Raw genomic sequence first — 14,824 nt, 5'->3', positions numbered from 1 at the left:
CCGCTGGTGACCCGCTCAAGCACCAGATGTAACCGCTGGTGACACGCTCCAGCACCATATGTACGCTGGTGACCCGCTCAAGCACCAGATTTAACCGCTGGTGACACGCTCCAGCACCATATGTAACCGCTGGTGACACGCTCCAGCACCAGATGTAACCATCATCCACTCTTACTGGTCCCTGTAGCTGCTGGGTACACCTGTGTGTGTGCTCTCTATATTCCTTGCATTCATTTGCTCTGCACTTTCCACTTCTCCCTTCCCTTTCCACTTCTCCCTTCCCTCCCCCATGCACTTTCCACTCCTCCCCTGCTCCTTGAACTTTTCCCCTCCCCCTCTTCCATGCACTTGCGCGTTCTCAATGTCACTGGGCGTAGTAAGATCGTTGTTTTGTTCTCCCCTGTTCCCCTCCCTTGCCTTGTCGCGCTCTGAAACACTTGTGTACGAGCGCGATAGAAATACAATATCAATATCTCGGTGCAGACAGTCTGCTTAACCCCTTAGCATATTTCATGGACCCTTTTCTTCGTTTCTGCAGAGCTCTGAATTTCTATTTATTTCATTTAAAGTTGCTTTTTAAGGCACCCGCAGAGAGATGGTCAAATGTGAAGGCACATCTCGTTTGCCCACAATTACTAACCACCGAATTTAGCAGAGAGGAAATAAGTGGCGGTCCTAGGCAAGGCTGCCCTCTTTCTCCGTGCCCATCTTCACAACAACCCAGACTTCCTTGCCATCTCCATCAAGCAAGAGACGATGGCGAGATGGCCTCCACTTTACCAGTCTTTGTGGGGCAGGATCCAGACCGTCTAAATGGTCGTCATCCCCAGCCCCCATCTAGAACTCATTAAGTCTAATTCTGATACTCCCCCCTCATCCTCCTCTCTCCTTTCACAACTATTTACAAATGGGCCGGGAGGATAGCTCAGGGGCAACGCGTTTGTCTTGGAAGCACAACTACGCTGAGCAACAGCGGTTCTCCCAGTTCCACGCTTAGAGACTGGTCTGCGCTTTAAAGTGCATTATACAGCATTAATATGGAAAGACATCAGAGATGTACGCTTATTTTACAGAATTCTGAATGTAGATTTAATATACAGCTGACCTACTACTGAATGTATAAGAAATCATCTTATTCTATGTACGACTGTGCATACGTCCCGCTATTATTGTACTAAAAACCAATGCAAGTATTCAAAGCCGGGGCAAAAATTCAAGTTCCAGGCTATTGCCAGGCGCGGAAACTCACGCACTCCCGTAGTTCTCCTCATGCATACAGCACACCATGTCTCACTCTGCAAGAATCTATGTGCCACCAGCTATTGACGAGTACACATTGAGGCTAGCTCCAAGTCGCCACCCTCGTCTAAAACATTGCTGTCAAGCAACACCACTTTGCATTATGGGACTTGGAGTTTAGTTGTCCTTTTAGTTAGCCTGCGTCTACTTCCAGTATGTGAAGCAGTTTTGGTAAATAAGCCTGGACTGGTTCAAGGTGTTGCATGACACAGGTCCACTTCCCAGCCATCGAGGATATGAACATCGCTTCTTTTGTGATATGATAATACAGTACAAATGTGCTCTAGTGCCTTGAAGCGTCCCTTGTGTTAGATGGAATTACCACTAAAGATCTCAGACCAAATAACCGGACAGACTCAAAGAATATGGCAAAATACTACTGTATTCTCAATATATTAAAGCAGACATCGGACGGATGCTTGCACACTCGCGCACCAACTTGATTACACCGAGGTTTTATACCCCAATATGCATCATCTATGATATCATCCTATGAAGCGAACTGTAAAACCTATCGACGGGCAGGATTGGTTAGGGGAACATAACTACGTATAGAATACATATAGGTTAGTACTTCATTGGCCGTCTCTTATCTGTGGGGCATGCCTCAAACTTCCTCTAAATACATGTAATACTGATTATACGGGACACAATGGCAGCGGATTGGTCTATGCAACATTGCATAGCAAGGTGCCCCATAGACCCACTGATTGGTTGGCATTCCCACCCAACCTTGGACTTTTGGGCTCGGCTAGCAGCACGTAAGGAAACTGAACCCCAGGTGCTTGAGTCACGTCCGATTAATCCCCACTTTCCCCATTAGTCCATCATATCTCATCAGTCTGACCATAAGCCAAAGGTTCCCGTCGGTAGTTGACCTTGTAGCTCGCTCTCTGTCCTTGGACACGTAAGTGAGTGTAAGCACATCACTATCTTCTTAATCACATGTGAAGCCACCGCACATTGGTCCATTTCGACCTCCTATTTACTGCCATTTGATTCAATTATACTGGCTGTCATTGCTCATCTTGGCCTCTAGAGACTTGCTCATTCCATCTTGTAGGAGCCGTATCCATTTTTAATTGCCCAATATTTGGCTCTTGCCGATGTTTTCTTCTTCTTTAATCTAAAGAAACATGTCCCACATCCATAGCTTATCCACCTGCCTCCCTTTGTGCTTTGCAGCCATTCCTTGAAATGGCATCCTTGATCCCAGGCCAACATAGATTTCTCTTTGTTTTGCACACAAATCAAATTCTCTTATGTCTCCTGATTCGAATTTAAATTACCGAATGCGGCATTTGGTCAAATTTCGGGCATACAAAAATTTGGAACGACCGAAAATGTTGACCAAATCCCCATTCGGTGGCATTATAGTGAACAAGGGCAGCAGGGGCTGCAGGTGTCTTACCCCCCCCCCCACCCTTGTTCATTATAATGTCAGTGGGGAAGGCGGGGGGTGTCCCCCGAGGCCATTAGTGTAAAGTTAAATAAAAAAATAAATTAAAAAAGGACCCTGTGGCGCTGGTTCCTGATCACAGAAGTGAATGGCAACAGGTGTCACAGGGACACAGCGAGTTTGGCGGCACAGCGATGTGTGCCCCCGCAAGGTAAGTAAGGGTGCGGGTGGCAGCGGGTAATGTATTTGTTTTGGGTTGTTTTACTGCAATGACTAAACTATATTTTCGGCCAAAACCGCAACGGTTTTTTCATCTGTGGTTTTTTCCGTTATGGCAAAAGAACCCAAATCCTGCATCCCTGGTCTGTTTCTGAGGTAGCTGGATAGAATCTTTAGACAAACCATCGTCCAATTTTCCCATTGAGGCCGTCCTTGCCACATTCTATTTTCCTCTATAGCAAGCTTCTCTATGTCTCGTCTATCTTGCGTTGCTGTGTATTTACACTTAGTGATCAGCAAGTTACGTTGTCTTCTTTATCACTTTATCATTTCGTACAAGTTTCTCTTGTCGTTTCAGTTACATCGTCGCTCTTAAGTATTTTCATATTGTTTCAGTATGTCCTTGTGTATCTTCTTTACGGCATCACTCTGCCCATGTCAGATTTCACTTCAGCACTACATGATGTCCAATGGTGCGTGCAAGGATACGTTCAGTACGGCTATCTGAGTGCATATCGTCTCTCGTACATTCGATGCCGTGTTGGCATAACACATGGAGCTCCATACAGGGCCCTTCTCTGGCTGTTCCAGTATGACGGCGGCGAGGCGGCGGGAGTTATGGATAATGCGTCCACCTGCTCCTCTACACTACGATTACCTTATTTATTTCATAACATGCTCCACTGTGACTGATATTGATATTTTGTTTGTATCGTGCTCGTACACAAGTGTTTCAGAGCGCGACTGGTAGCTTCTGGCAGTTCTGTTCTGTCAGGTTGCAACACAGTGTAAAATGCTTCCCTTGTGCACCACGGAGCACTGCTTTGTGTGTGCACCCTTGCAATCTGGCTTGTTGACTTTACACAGGATGCCAAAGAGAATCCCTTTTGAAGGGAAATGCGATACCAGACCTTTGAGTCCTAATGTGCCCAGAGATTTGTTTCCCAAGCTCTTCTGTTCTACATTCGTCTGGTTCCTCCCATCTCTGCCTCCTTCCTCTCCTACGTTCTCCCCTCTCTCCATCCCCCACCTGCCGCCACTTGTCCCTTTGCGTTTGCCACTCAAGCGGAGTTCTAGTCCGAAAGAAAATTCTGATTGGCAAAAAATATATTTTGCCATTCTTGTTTAGGTTTCACTATTGGGGTCATGCCTGCAAGCAGAGAAGCGGGCGCGTCCATCCACGGCTGTTTTATGACACACTTTACTTTGTGTTACAATGTTTGCAGAGTGCAAGGTGTGCAGCCACTGGCAGGCAGGAGCTTTCTGATTGGTCCTCTGCGATTTAAGTTCTCCCTTTCTCTATCTCCGAGAGTTGTGTGTCAAGTTTATAACACGAGTTCATTCGAGGACACCAGCAGCACAAGAGGGCTGCTTGTGTTAGCTGCTCGTGGAACCTTTACTCTGTCTCCACACATCCGTATCAGTGTGTTTAGCTTCGGGCTAAATACGCAGGCACCATAATCCAGGTGTACCCCAAAACGGAGCATGCGACGTGCATAAAACGGAGCATGCGACGTGCATAAAACGGAGCATTGCACGTGCATAAAACGGAGCATATAAAACGGAGCATTGCACGTGCATAAAACGGAGCATGCAACGTGCATAAAACGGAGCATGCGACGTGCATAAAACGGAGCATGCGTGACGTGTATAACTTCTTTGTCTTTCTAATTGTGCAATTATAAGTGTGCAGGTTTGTTTATTTTGCCACATAGAAGAAATGCTTTGTAATGACCGTCACATACTGGTCACCTTGAGCCAGTTCTGTTTTTTTATGCAACCGTTCTCGGCCTTTTGGGACTTGTAGTTCAGTTTCTTCATTGGCAGTAGTGCAAGCCACGCGCAACCATGCGTCTTACACATGCAAGAGATGCACACAGCCAAACTGAATGGCATGCATAATAGTGCATCATGTAAGAATTGAAAGTTGCAAGCTATGAGTCGGGCATTAAGTCACTTGTCCCCTCGGGTCTCCACGTACCGAGAGCGCACCACGCGTTACTCGCCAAGGGCCACTCACTGCTCCACTGTGGCTAGTGGAGAGTGCAGGTTTTGAGGCCTGATAGTGGCACATGCACAGGTGGGCTACATAAAATCAGAATCTTTGAGGCGCGGGGGCTGAGGGCAGGTCACCAATGTTGGTCTGTGTTTGGCTAATTTGGGCGCGGTCACCAGTGTTGGTCTGTGTTTGGCTACTTTGGGCGCTATCGTTTGTGTATCCTTGCATTTGCACCTTGCACTGAATTCTTGTGAAAAGCACATGCATTTTCATTCACTGCCATCGTGTGCGCAGGTGCTGCCACCATTTGTTGTACCATCTAGTGTGCCTATCCCATGCCTACACAAAACCTGAAACTGTGTTCAGTTTCGGCCTTGCTGGGCGTCCCCCTTGCTCCTCCCCCTGCTAGCTACTGTTGCCAAGGGGCCCTTGCCAGGCTAGAACTGGAGCACGTCCAAGAGTTCCTGTGCCATTTTACTGGTTGCCTGCTCCGACAGCAGCTCCGTGGCTTCATGGTGTGTAGTGCAGGGTGGGTGTGGCTCTTCCCATTATGAGGGGGAGAGATGTGTCACTGCCCCAGTGACACTATGAGCATGGTGGGGGGGAGGGGGAGGCATTGAAGGCTGGGGGCATTGGACACATCGGATCGGTAAAGGTGTTCTTGTCTGGACACAGGTAGGGTCGGGGTCAAGCCCCTGACCTCTGCGTGACCTACATTCTCCCATCCGGATTCTCGTTTCCTGGTGAAAACAGGGACTGCCGCTCTGAAATCTCGCGGGATGGAAACAGTGTCTCCTGTTGCAAAAGAGTCGCCTGTGCTCCAAACTGGTCCTACTGGTATTCGTTTCTCCAGCCCCTCCTTCCCCCCTTCCCGCCTCATCAGGAGCGATCCTTGGCGCGTTTCCTTCCTATGCCCTGCATGGGTTCACCTGGCCCTGTGCTGCCGGATGCTCGTGCTTCCATGGGCGGCCCTTTGCCTGGGAGGGGCACAGCTAGTGCAGGGACCTGCCCCCTCGCCATTCACTCTGCTGGCGATACATGGCTGGACTAAGCCAAAGGGCGCGCGCTTGGTCGTTAATCCAGCCATAAACCCCAAAACTCATTACAGAATGTGAACTGCTTTCGTGCCAAGGAAGCCGTGTCCCCGGGGCCGGAACGCGCTTTCTCGCTGTTTGCAAGAAGTTCATTCAGACACGTGTAGCTGCGTGCATGCAGCCAAGCACTGTTCGTCATCTATAATGTGCACATTTTGCAACAACTCGAACTCTCCGTGAGTGCACCCCCCATGTTGCATGCTAGTGGACAGGTGGCCTGACACAAGGGTGCCATAGATTCCATGTCAGGAGGAACACCCTACTCCACCCCAGGGCTTTGCTTCTCCTTTAGTTGAAGTCCATTGTATAATTGAGTGACGCAACACCCCAAATCCCAGAAGGCAATTGAAGGCCAAGTGACAGTGTCATGCTGGGACACGCCTTCTCTCCTGTCCTCAATGAGCGGGGGGCAGTTTCAAGCAGGACTCCCTTACCCCTTACCTTGAAGATGTGAGGACCCCTCGCCTGTCTCGCTCCTGTTCATGCCTCTTCCATTAACTGTGCTTTCTCTGACTTTCACTATTCACCTACTAGGCCAACAGTATCCTGTGCACACAATCTCTTCCCCTCCCCATCCTCAGCCCTGGATCCCTTCTGAGATGCACACCCTCAAAGGAACCCTGCAACGTGATCTAAGATGCTGGCGCTAATCCCAGACCCCCACTCTACTCCTTGCCTCAAAAATAATTCACTGGACTCCGCCAAGTCCTCCTATTTCACAAACCTAATCTCCTCTGTTCGTAATCCCCCCACAAAGTTCCATCTACCCTTCAAGCTTTGCTCCCACCTCCCAAACCATCATCAGCTGCCGCCTCCTCCCTCTGCTAATGCCTTTGCTCACTATAACGGTGCGTTTGGAAAGATGTGAGTATGCGTACAGCTGTAAAGAGTGAAGCGCGAGTTGCATCTACCCTGGGTGTAGCTACAATAGTATGAAGTATTAGTATACTACTCGCGTTACCATATGTGAAATCATGCTTATGTATGGCCTGGATCGTATGAAATGAAATGACATTGTAAAGACATACTACATTGTGGAACACATATGGCATAATATCCTACTGATCACAACCTTTCTGTATATAAACAAGCTGCAAAAACCTTTAAGGCTTCCATCTTTAAGGCCAAGGAAACAAACCTAAATACGAGAATCCTAGCAGCTGAATTAAGGCTGAAGGAGTTGTTCTCCCTCTTACAGGAGTTAAAAGGAAGTTCTGCTGCCTCCATGACACCCATAGACAAGAACTGGTGCCAACGCGTCCATGGTGGCTTTACAGAGAAGACACAAAAACATACAAGATCAAATCATTTCACTGGCTAACACGGCTGCCCCTGTCCCCAAAGTAGTTAGGGGCCATGACCCTGAGTCCGCACTCTTTGCATTTAAAGCAGTGTCTGAAAAAGAAGTCCTGGAAGTAGCCCAAAAACGTACACCTACCTCGTCTAAAGGTGACATTTTCCCAGCCACCCTCTTTAAAGGGTTTATCCTAACCTTGGTACTTGGGGGACCAGGTTCATAAATCGCTCCTTTCAAGAAGCCTTTGTACCTGAAAATATAAAGGAGGCCTGGGTTACTCCTTTGCTGAAGAAAGAAAATCTTGACCCTGAAGAGGTCTGTAATTATCGACCCATTACCAACGTGCCATTTATCTTGAAGCTTCTTGATAAAATAGCATACATGCAATATCAAACGTTTGTCGAAGGTCAGGACATCCTTGCAGCCCAGCAATCTGGCTTTCGCCCTAATCGCGGGACAGAGACGGCTTTACTAGATCTAAAGTCCCATACCACTGGTATCATAAAAGAGGGCAGTGCCGCACTGCTCCTGCTTCTGGATCTTTCTGCCGCCTTTGGTTTGGTGGACCACTCGCTTTCGGTGGATAGACTATCTACCATTGGTAGATGCACTCCCCCTGATACACTTTTTGGTTTAAATCTTTTCTTGGTCCAAGAAGCATGAATGTTGTTAAGGGAACTGGGCATTCTAGCAGGACTGCTCTTAATTGTGGAGTCCCTCAGGGGTCATGTCTATCACCCTTGCTTTTTAACATTTTCTCAAGACACCTATGCGATCTTTTGTCTACTCCCAGGGTGTACTTCGCAAACTATGCTGCCGACACCCAGATTGTAGCAAGGCCGTCTGGTATACACATGATTCTGAGCAGATAAATGGTATCTTCTTGGCAATACAAAAATGGATGGCTCTGAACTCGCTGACCTTGAATAATTCTAAAACCAAGCTTCTTATTCTAGGCACTCGACACAAAGCTGGAAAAGCTTGATTCTAAATATGAGAATTTTGTAATAGCTCAACATACTATTCCTGTCTCTACATCAGTGAAGACCTTGGGAGTTTTTCTTGACCCCGAGTTATCCTTCAACCGGCAGGTGAGTCCCCTAAAATCCCCATATTATTACACATAGTTATTATGGCAGATTCGTCCCTTTCTAACTGATGTGAATCGAGCAATGATTGCAGCTGCCATTATAAATTCTAAACTGGATTATTGCAACGGCGTACTGATGGGGACCACACAGCCAAATATTAAGAAACTCCAGATCATTCAGAATGGGGCTGTGCGCGCTGTCTGCGGCCTAAGGCGTCCGGCACATGTCACTGACGCGCGCAGAAGTTTACATTGGCTCCCAATTCGGCAGAGGCTGCAACATAAGGGCTTGGTGTCTTTAAGTGCCTTCACGATGAGGCCCCCCTCCTGTCTAATATCCAGAATAGCAAAGCATCCTATCAGACGCACCATACGTTCCAATAACACTCACCGATGGAGCCAACCACGTACTCGTCTGAAATAAATTGGGGAAGCCAGTTTTGACTACTGGGCCCCTACTTTGTGGAATCTACTTCCTAAACATCTTGTAGACAGTAAATCATCTGCTCTTTTAAAAAAACATACGTTCCTCTTTGATGAAGAACTTGGTTAAATGACCCAAAAATGTTGTATGGCTCATCCTTTCTGCGTATTAGGTTCTCCCCATTTCATTGTCTTTCTAAGATTTCTTTGTGAGCGTCCAGAGCTCTACGGGTTAGCAGCGCTATAGAAGAGAGCAGATAGATAGATAGACCAACAGAACAGACTGAAGCATGCACCGACTTATAGAGCAGAGAGAGAGAGAGAGACAGTCGCTCATGAACAGACAGTACATTTTAGAGACCGCACAGAGAGACGTGTGGAGACCTCGAGATAATGGTCCATGTGTCGGTTACCTTATGGTTTAACAGATCTTTATTAAGTGTTGGGTTAATTAGGATTCGAGTTGGACAAACGCCTATAGAAAGTAGGGGAAACTCTGAACCGAAGAGGGGCTTCTACAGTGCCTAGAAGAGGGAACTCACTAAGCGGTTCTCGGGTTAGGCTTTGATCTACTCAATATCTCACCTCCAAGTAGCACCTTCTCTTTGGAAGTCCTTGACCCTCCTGGGACCCGCCGCTACACAGGAAAAGTTCAAAAGATGTGGCCAACAGAACGCCTTCGCATCTAGTCTTTGGCGCCCAGGCTACCCGGAGCAAATTAATAAATGTTCCCAGTCTTGGCCACCACAAGAGTTCCATAATCCTAACCGATAAATATCCAGCCCTGCGCTGATCAGGACCCATGCAACAGCTCCTTCAGGAGTTACTCTCAGCCCGAGGTTCCTGCCGCCTGGACCTCTCCCGGGAATTGTCTTCTTCAGACTCTCGGGCCTTCTTCGCTTCTGGGGAGGGGTGCTTAGCCAATCAGGTGGCTGGAACCGCTGTCTACCGCCAGCCTTTCTCCAGCCACCCGAGGGCCTTCCCGGGTGCCGCCATCTTGATTGTGGAGAAGCAACAGGGAGTCCCTCCATCTTGTGTCCCCATACCCCCACAGGAGACAGGCTCCCTCTGTTCATAAAGTCTTTGTTGCTGTGACAGCCTGTACAATGGACCTGGCTATGGACGCTAGGCATTTCCGGCCTCTGTTCCTGCAAGGACAGTGTCTTGCCATCCCCAGTCAGGTGCAGTGCACCCAAAGCACTGGAATGTGGCAGCATGCAGCTCTCGTGTCCTTGATGGACAGATCATGCTTCGTGCCAAGTGCCCTGCTTTCTGAAAATACCCGCCTGCACACACTTCCCCCACATGCTGCCACCTGGAAGCAATTTCTCTTCTCACACTAGCCAGTGCCCTGTGGAGGTCTGATTGTTAAACGTTGATGTCACTCCCACGTCCATGGAGGTCTTCCAGAAAAGAGACATCCCCTCCCCCTGCTCTTGAAATGCCACATGAGGGAATTGAGGGAAGGGGGCACTAATGGCAGGTGAAAGGTCAGCCTATCTCAAAGGATGAGGGACTGCCCTGATCGGTATTGAGTGGACCTGCACATGCCAATGTTCTATGCCCACTAACGCCACCCGCATCCATTGTAGGCTAATGAACTGGGCGATGCCAGTACACAGTGGTGTGTGATGGTGTCCTGGGTGCCCGCCATGTCCTGCACATCCGTCTCTATACACTCACCGGGTACCTCGTCTGCAGTCAGTATTATATATAGAAGTGCCCACAAAGATACAAACCCGCGCAAGTTGGACACGTTTGCTATGATGAACTTAGTGTTTTTGTGAGGCAGTGAGCTGAACGTTAACTGTTGTATTTTTTCGGATTGCCTTTTTAAAGCTGCGTGTTATTTTATTGCTTCAAAGTGCACAGTTTGCCTTTTGCCTTAATGTCCAAATTCGGTGGCCGGGAGGGTAAACTAGACTAGGAATGTGGGCCCCCACTGCCGGGCGCAGCAGTGCCTGGGAAATGTTTGACAGGGGGTTGGCAGAGCTGCTGTGTGAGGGCATGGAAGGATTTTGAGAGCGCATTCCCTCAATCATTAACTCACACTTAATGCCTCGCGATTTATCTTGAGAAGTGGGGCGAGGGAGAAAGACTGCCTGCCCCTGGAGCCCCCGGACTTCACATTCCTGCCGAATTCCAAGCCTGGCGTTCCAAGGACATGGACGAGCCTTTGGGGGAGTCGGTAATGATGGGGGGAGGGGGTCCCTGCTCTGGAAATGGCTCTGAGACATAGTATAGCCAAGGGCCCCTCGCCCCCAAGTTAAGGCTCCTAATGCAGGTTATAAGAGCGCCCTTAATGCCCTCTTTTCTTTCCTGCGGACTGTCCCTAACCGCCCCAATGTTTTATCATTTGCTGACGCAGAAGTAAATATTCACCTTAAAAAGCATCAAAACAACAGAACCCCTCGAATAGCCGAGCATGCTTTACTCAGCCTGAGACTTTCCTTGGTCGATGTGGGGTGCTTTAACATGGTGTGGGAGTGGGGGTCATGCAGGTCACTTGCGCATTAAGTTTCCTGGTCTCATCATCCCTTGGAATGCAGCACTCGCAGTGTTTCGTCATTTTCTCCCGTGAGGCGGTCCTTCTTCAGGACCTTTGTGTTTGGATCATGCAGGCAGTGCGCCCTCAAGCTTGACCTGTTTCTGAACTGTTGGGAACCGGTGCAATGGACGAGTGGGCAGTGCTCTTTTTCTCATTTAAAGAAAGCACCCATGAAAAAGATGGATATGTCCTGTTAGGAGTTATTTGTGATAGTTTTAGGTATTGTCGTTTTTTTCCCGAACAGTCCATTTTCTAATATTATTGGTGCTTGGAAATTCTCAGCAAGTCTGTGGGCGAGGATAACTGCTTATTTGGCAAAACATTTTCCAACAGAGAGTTTACGCTCCTCTCACTTGGGTTCAAGTGCCCACGGGCAAGGGGCAGGATGGGCACAAACATGAGCTCCCCCCCTTTAAGATGCTGTAGCCTTCGCCATCTGTTGGGAAATAGAGTTGAGAGCTGCCTCCACCTGAGCGAACGCTGAGGCATATGCGGCAGCGGGTAACGGGTACCGCTATGGGTACCGCTATGGTTACCGCTACGGGTACTGCTGCACTTCTATTATTTCTAGTCAAGCCCCAAACAAATGAAATCCTTAAGCACAAAAAAAGTAGAACCCTTCCATTTAGTAAAACAGCTAAATGCTTATGAAGCTGAGATCACAGGTGTGCAGAATAACATGTAAGCGGATCCTGTCTCGGGAGGATAGCTCGGGTGCAACGTGCTCACCTTGGAAGCAAGACGAAGGTGGAGCAGCACAGGTTCGATCCCCGGGTCCGCGCTTAGAAACCTCTGGGTATTAAGGGTGTTATAAATAACTTATCATATCATATCTATGTGGCCTCAGGTCCTTGTGACTGGGGAAGAGCGGGAGGTGGGACCACCCAGGCTTATCTTCCATATTGTGTATGTTCCCTGTCTTGTAGCAGTAGAGGGCACTATTTACTGAAATGAATGATCGATTACTGGGAAAACCTCTTAACTAGGAGCTATGTTGCGCTTGGAGAGCCAGCGCCAGTTTGCTATTGAGCCTCTTTGGTGCACTCCAATCGTGGCGCTATGGTAACGTTTCAAGCAAACATCCTCTCTACCAATGAGCGCCCCAATGATGGTGCTATGCAAGCGCTTTAAGTGGACAGTTGTCCCCCCCAATAAGTATACAAATGAAGCCTCTAAAGTAGTTTGGAACCTGCCGCTATCAAAAACACCAGTCACTAGATGGAGGATGCTGAGGCCCAAAGGTACAGATCTGTATAGACTCAGCTATAGAGGGGGCACCTGCAGCGTTCGATACAGTAGACCACCGGACGCTCACCAACATTTAACATCGCGCGTGGCGATCAGCGAGATCGTCCCAGGTGGCTCAAATCCTACCTTGCTACCTGCCCCAATTCATCCACACGGATTCCTCCTGATCACAGATTCTACCCACCACGTGTGGAGCTCCACAAGGATCCGTCCACTCCCAGTGGATCCACAAATGACGCGTAGCTCTACCTCAAATTATCCTTCCTTGAGGACGTCCAGTCTCAAGGCCTGGATTCCATTCATTCAGTCCTGGATGGGTAGCGCTTACTGAAGCTCAGTCCCTCCAAGCCCGAATTCCTACTGCTGACCAACAACACTGAACACTGGCGCTCTGCTGTGACCCTCGAAGGCTTCACACCCCAGCTGTCACCCTACGCCAAGTCTCTTGGGTTCTACATCGACCGACATCTCTCCTTCAAGGATTACATAGCGGGGCAGGCTCCAACGGCCTGCTACAAACTTTGCCTCCTGTGGAAAATGCAAGCCCTTCAACCCAGCAGACAGTCAGATCGGCTGTCCAATCCTTGACCCTTTCCCACCTGGATGGTGGCGATGCCCATCTGGAAGGCCTTCCAGCAACCACTCTGGCACCTCTGAGGTGTGCCATGCTGCAGCACGTCACATAAAAGGGCTCTGCAAATGTAACCACTAACCCCCCACCCCCCGACACTCATCAATTGCACTAGCTCCTGCTTCCAGCAAGTATACTCTTCAGATCCTGCTGTGCCCTTACTCTCAAATCAAGCCACCTCGCTGAGATCAGCATCTCCGGTCCACCAGAAGAAAGGTCATGTGCAGACTTGAACTCTGCCGCTACAGATGGAAAGAACGAGAAGATCAGCCTTCTCAGTCTACACTTCCAGACTCTGGAACCTCCTCCCTGTCAATATCAGACTCGCCGCTGGAACCTCCTCCCTGTCAATATCAGACTCGCCCCTGCAACCTCCTCCCTGTAAATATCAGACTCGCCCCCTCGCTTTTACAGTTCAGGACAAAGCTCAAACCTCTCCTCTTCAAGGAATTGCTCCTCCCTAACACCCAAGTCCAGACACCCTCCATTCTCCATGTAACCCGAGACTGGGAGGTCTGCTCCCGCCGCCCCGTTTCCTTCCCTGCATTAGTTGCCGCTATATTGCCCGGCCTCCGCATCGGTAGCTCCCACTTTCTTGTATCTTGCCAGTAGATGCCCCAAAGGAAACAATGGACACAGATGGTAACTACTAGCCCCTAGTTGATCCTGGAGTCCCCTATGACTCGGGTAGACCATAATCTGCCTTCAGAATCCAAGGACTGTGTGGATGCATGTGCAGTGCCTGGGCGAGGGAGGGGGTTTGCAATGCCTGGAGTAATGCAAGGTTTGCGCTTGAAATGTAGGCCATTGCCTCCCTCCGCTCCCCCCGATGTTGTGTTTGCTTTACCAATGAACCATAAGTGGCAGCCAAATAGACTGACCCCCCAGAGTATATCCGCATAATGCAAGTGTCCGTGCATGCTGTGTGTGAGATGTTGTCGCTCGCAATATACCGAATGTCAGCTTTTCCCCCGCGTGATGTCCTACCCTGACCACACATGTCTTTACTGTGTTCACAGGTGGATGGAGGCGTGTCTCAACGAGGAGCTGCCACCCACCACGGAGCTGGAGGAGGGACTAAGGAACGGGGTCTACTTGGCAAAGCTGGGCAACTTTTTCAGCCCCAAAGTAGTGTCTATGAAGAAGATCTACGACCGCGAGCAGACCAGATACCATGTAAGCATGCGTGTGGGGGGGGGGTCAGTGGTGGTGCTAGAAGATCTACAACCGGGAGCAGACCAGATACCACGGCAGCATGCATGTGGGGGGGGTCAGTGGTGGTGCTAGAAGATCTACGACCGCGTGCAGACCAGATACCACGTAAGCATGCATGTGGGGGGGGGGTCAGTGGTGGTGCTAGAAGATCTACGACCGCGAGCAGACCAGATACCACATAAGCATGCATGTGCGGGGGGGTCAGTGGTGGTGCTAGAAGATCTACGACCGCGAGCAGACCAGATACCACGTAAGCATGCATGTGGGGGGGGTTCAGTGGTGGTGCTAGATCTACGACCGCGAGCAGAGCAGATATCACGTAAGCATGCATGTGGGGCGGGGTCAGTGGTGGTGCTAGAAGA

The 14,824-nt window shown here is 49.3% G+C and overlaps 1 protein-coding gene across 1 annotated transcript in view; it reads left to right on the top strand.

Annotated features, from left to right (window-relative positions):
* The window catches only part of IQGAP1 (IQ motif containing GTPase activating protein 1), a 473,401-nt gene that overhangs the window by 133,120 nt on the left and 325,457 nt on the right, over window positions 1-14,824 (top strand). Inside the window, exon 3 of the mRNA XM_069625145.1 lies at window positions 14,267-14,423. Coding sequence (XP_069481246.1) covers window positions 14,267-14,423 — 157 coding nt within the window. The remainder of the gene's footprint in view (window positions 1-14,266; window positions 14,424-14,824) is intronic.

Source organism: Ambystoma mexicanum, chromosome 11 (genome assembly GCF_040938575.1).
Source record: "Ambystoma mexicanum isolate Mex_15411 chromosome 11, UKY_AmexF1_1, whole genome shotgun sequence".
NCBI lineage: Eukaryota > Metazoa > Chordata > Amphibia > Caudata > Ambystomatidae > Ambystoma > Ambystoma mexicanum.
The sequence above is the reverse complement of the archived record's forward strand: the minus strand, read 5'-3'. Positions and strand labels throughout refer to the sequence as shown.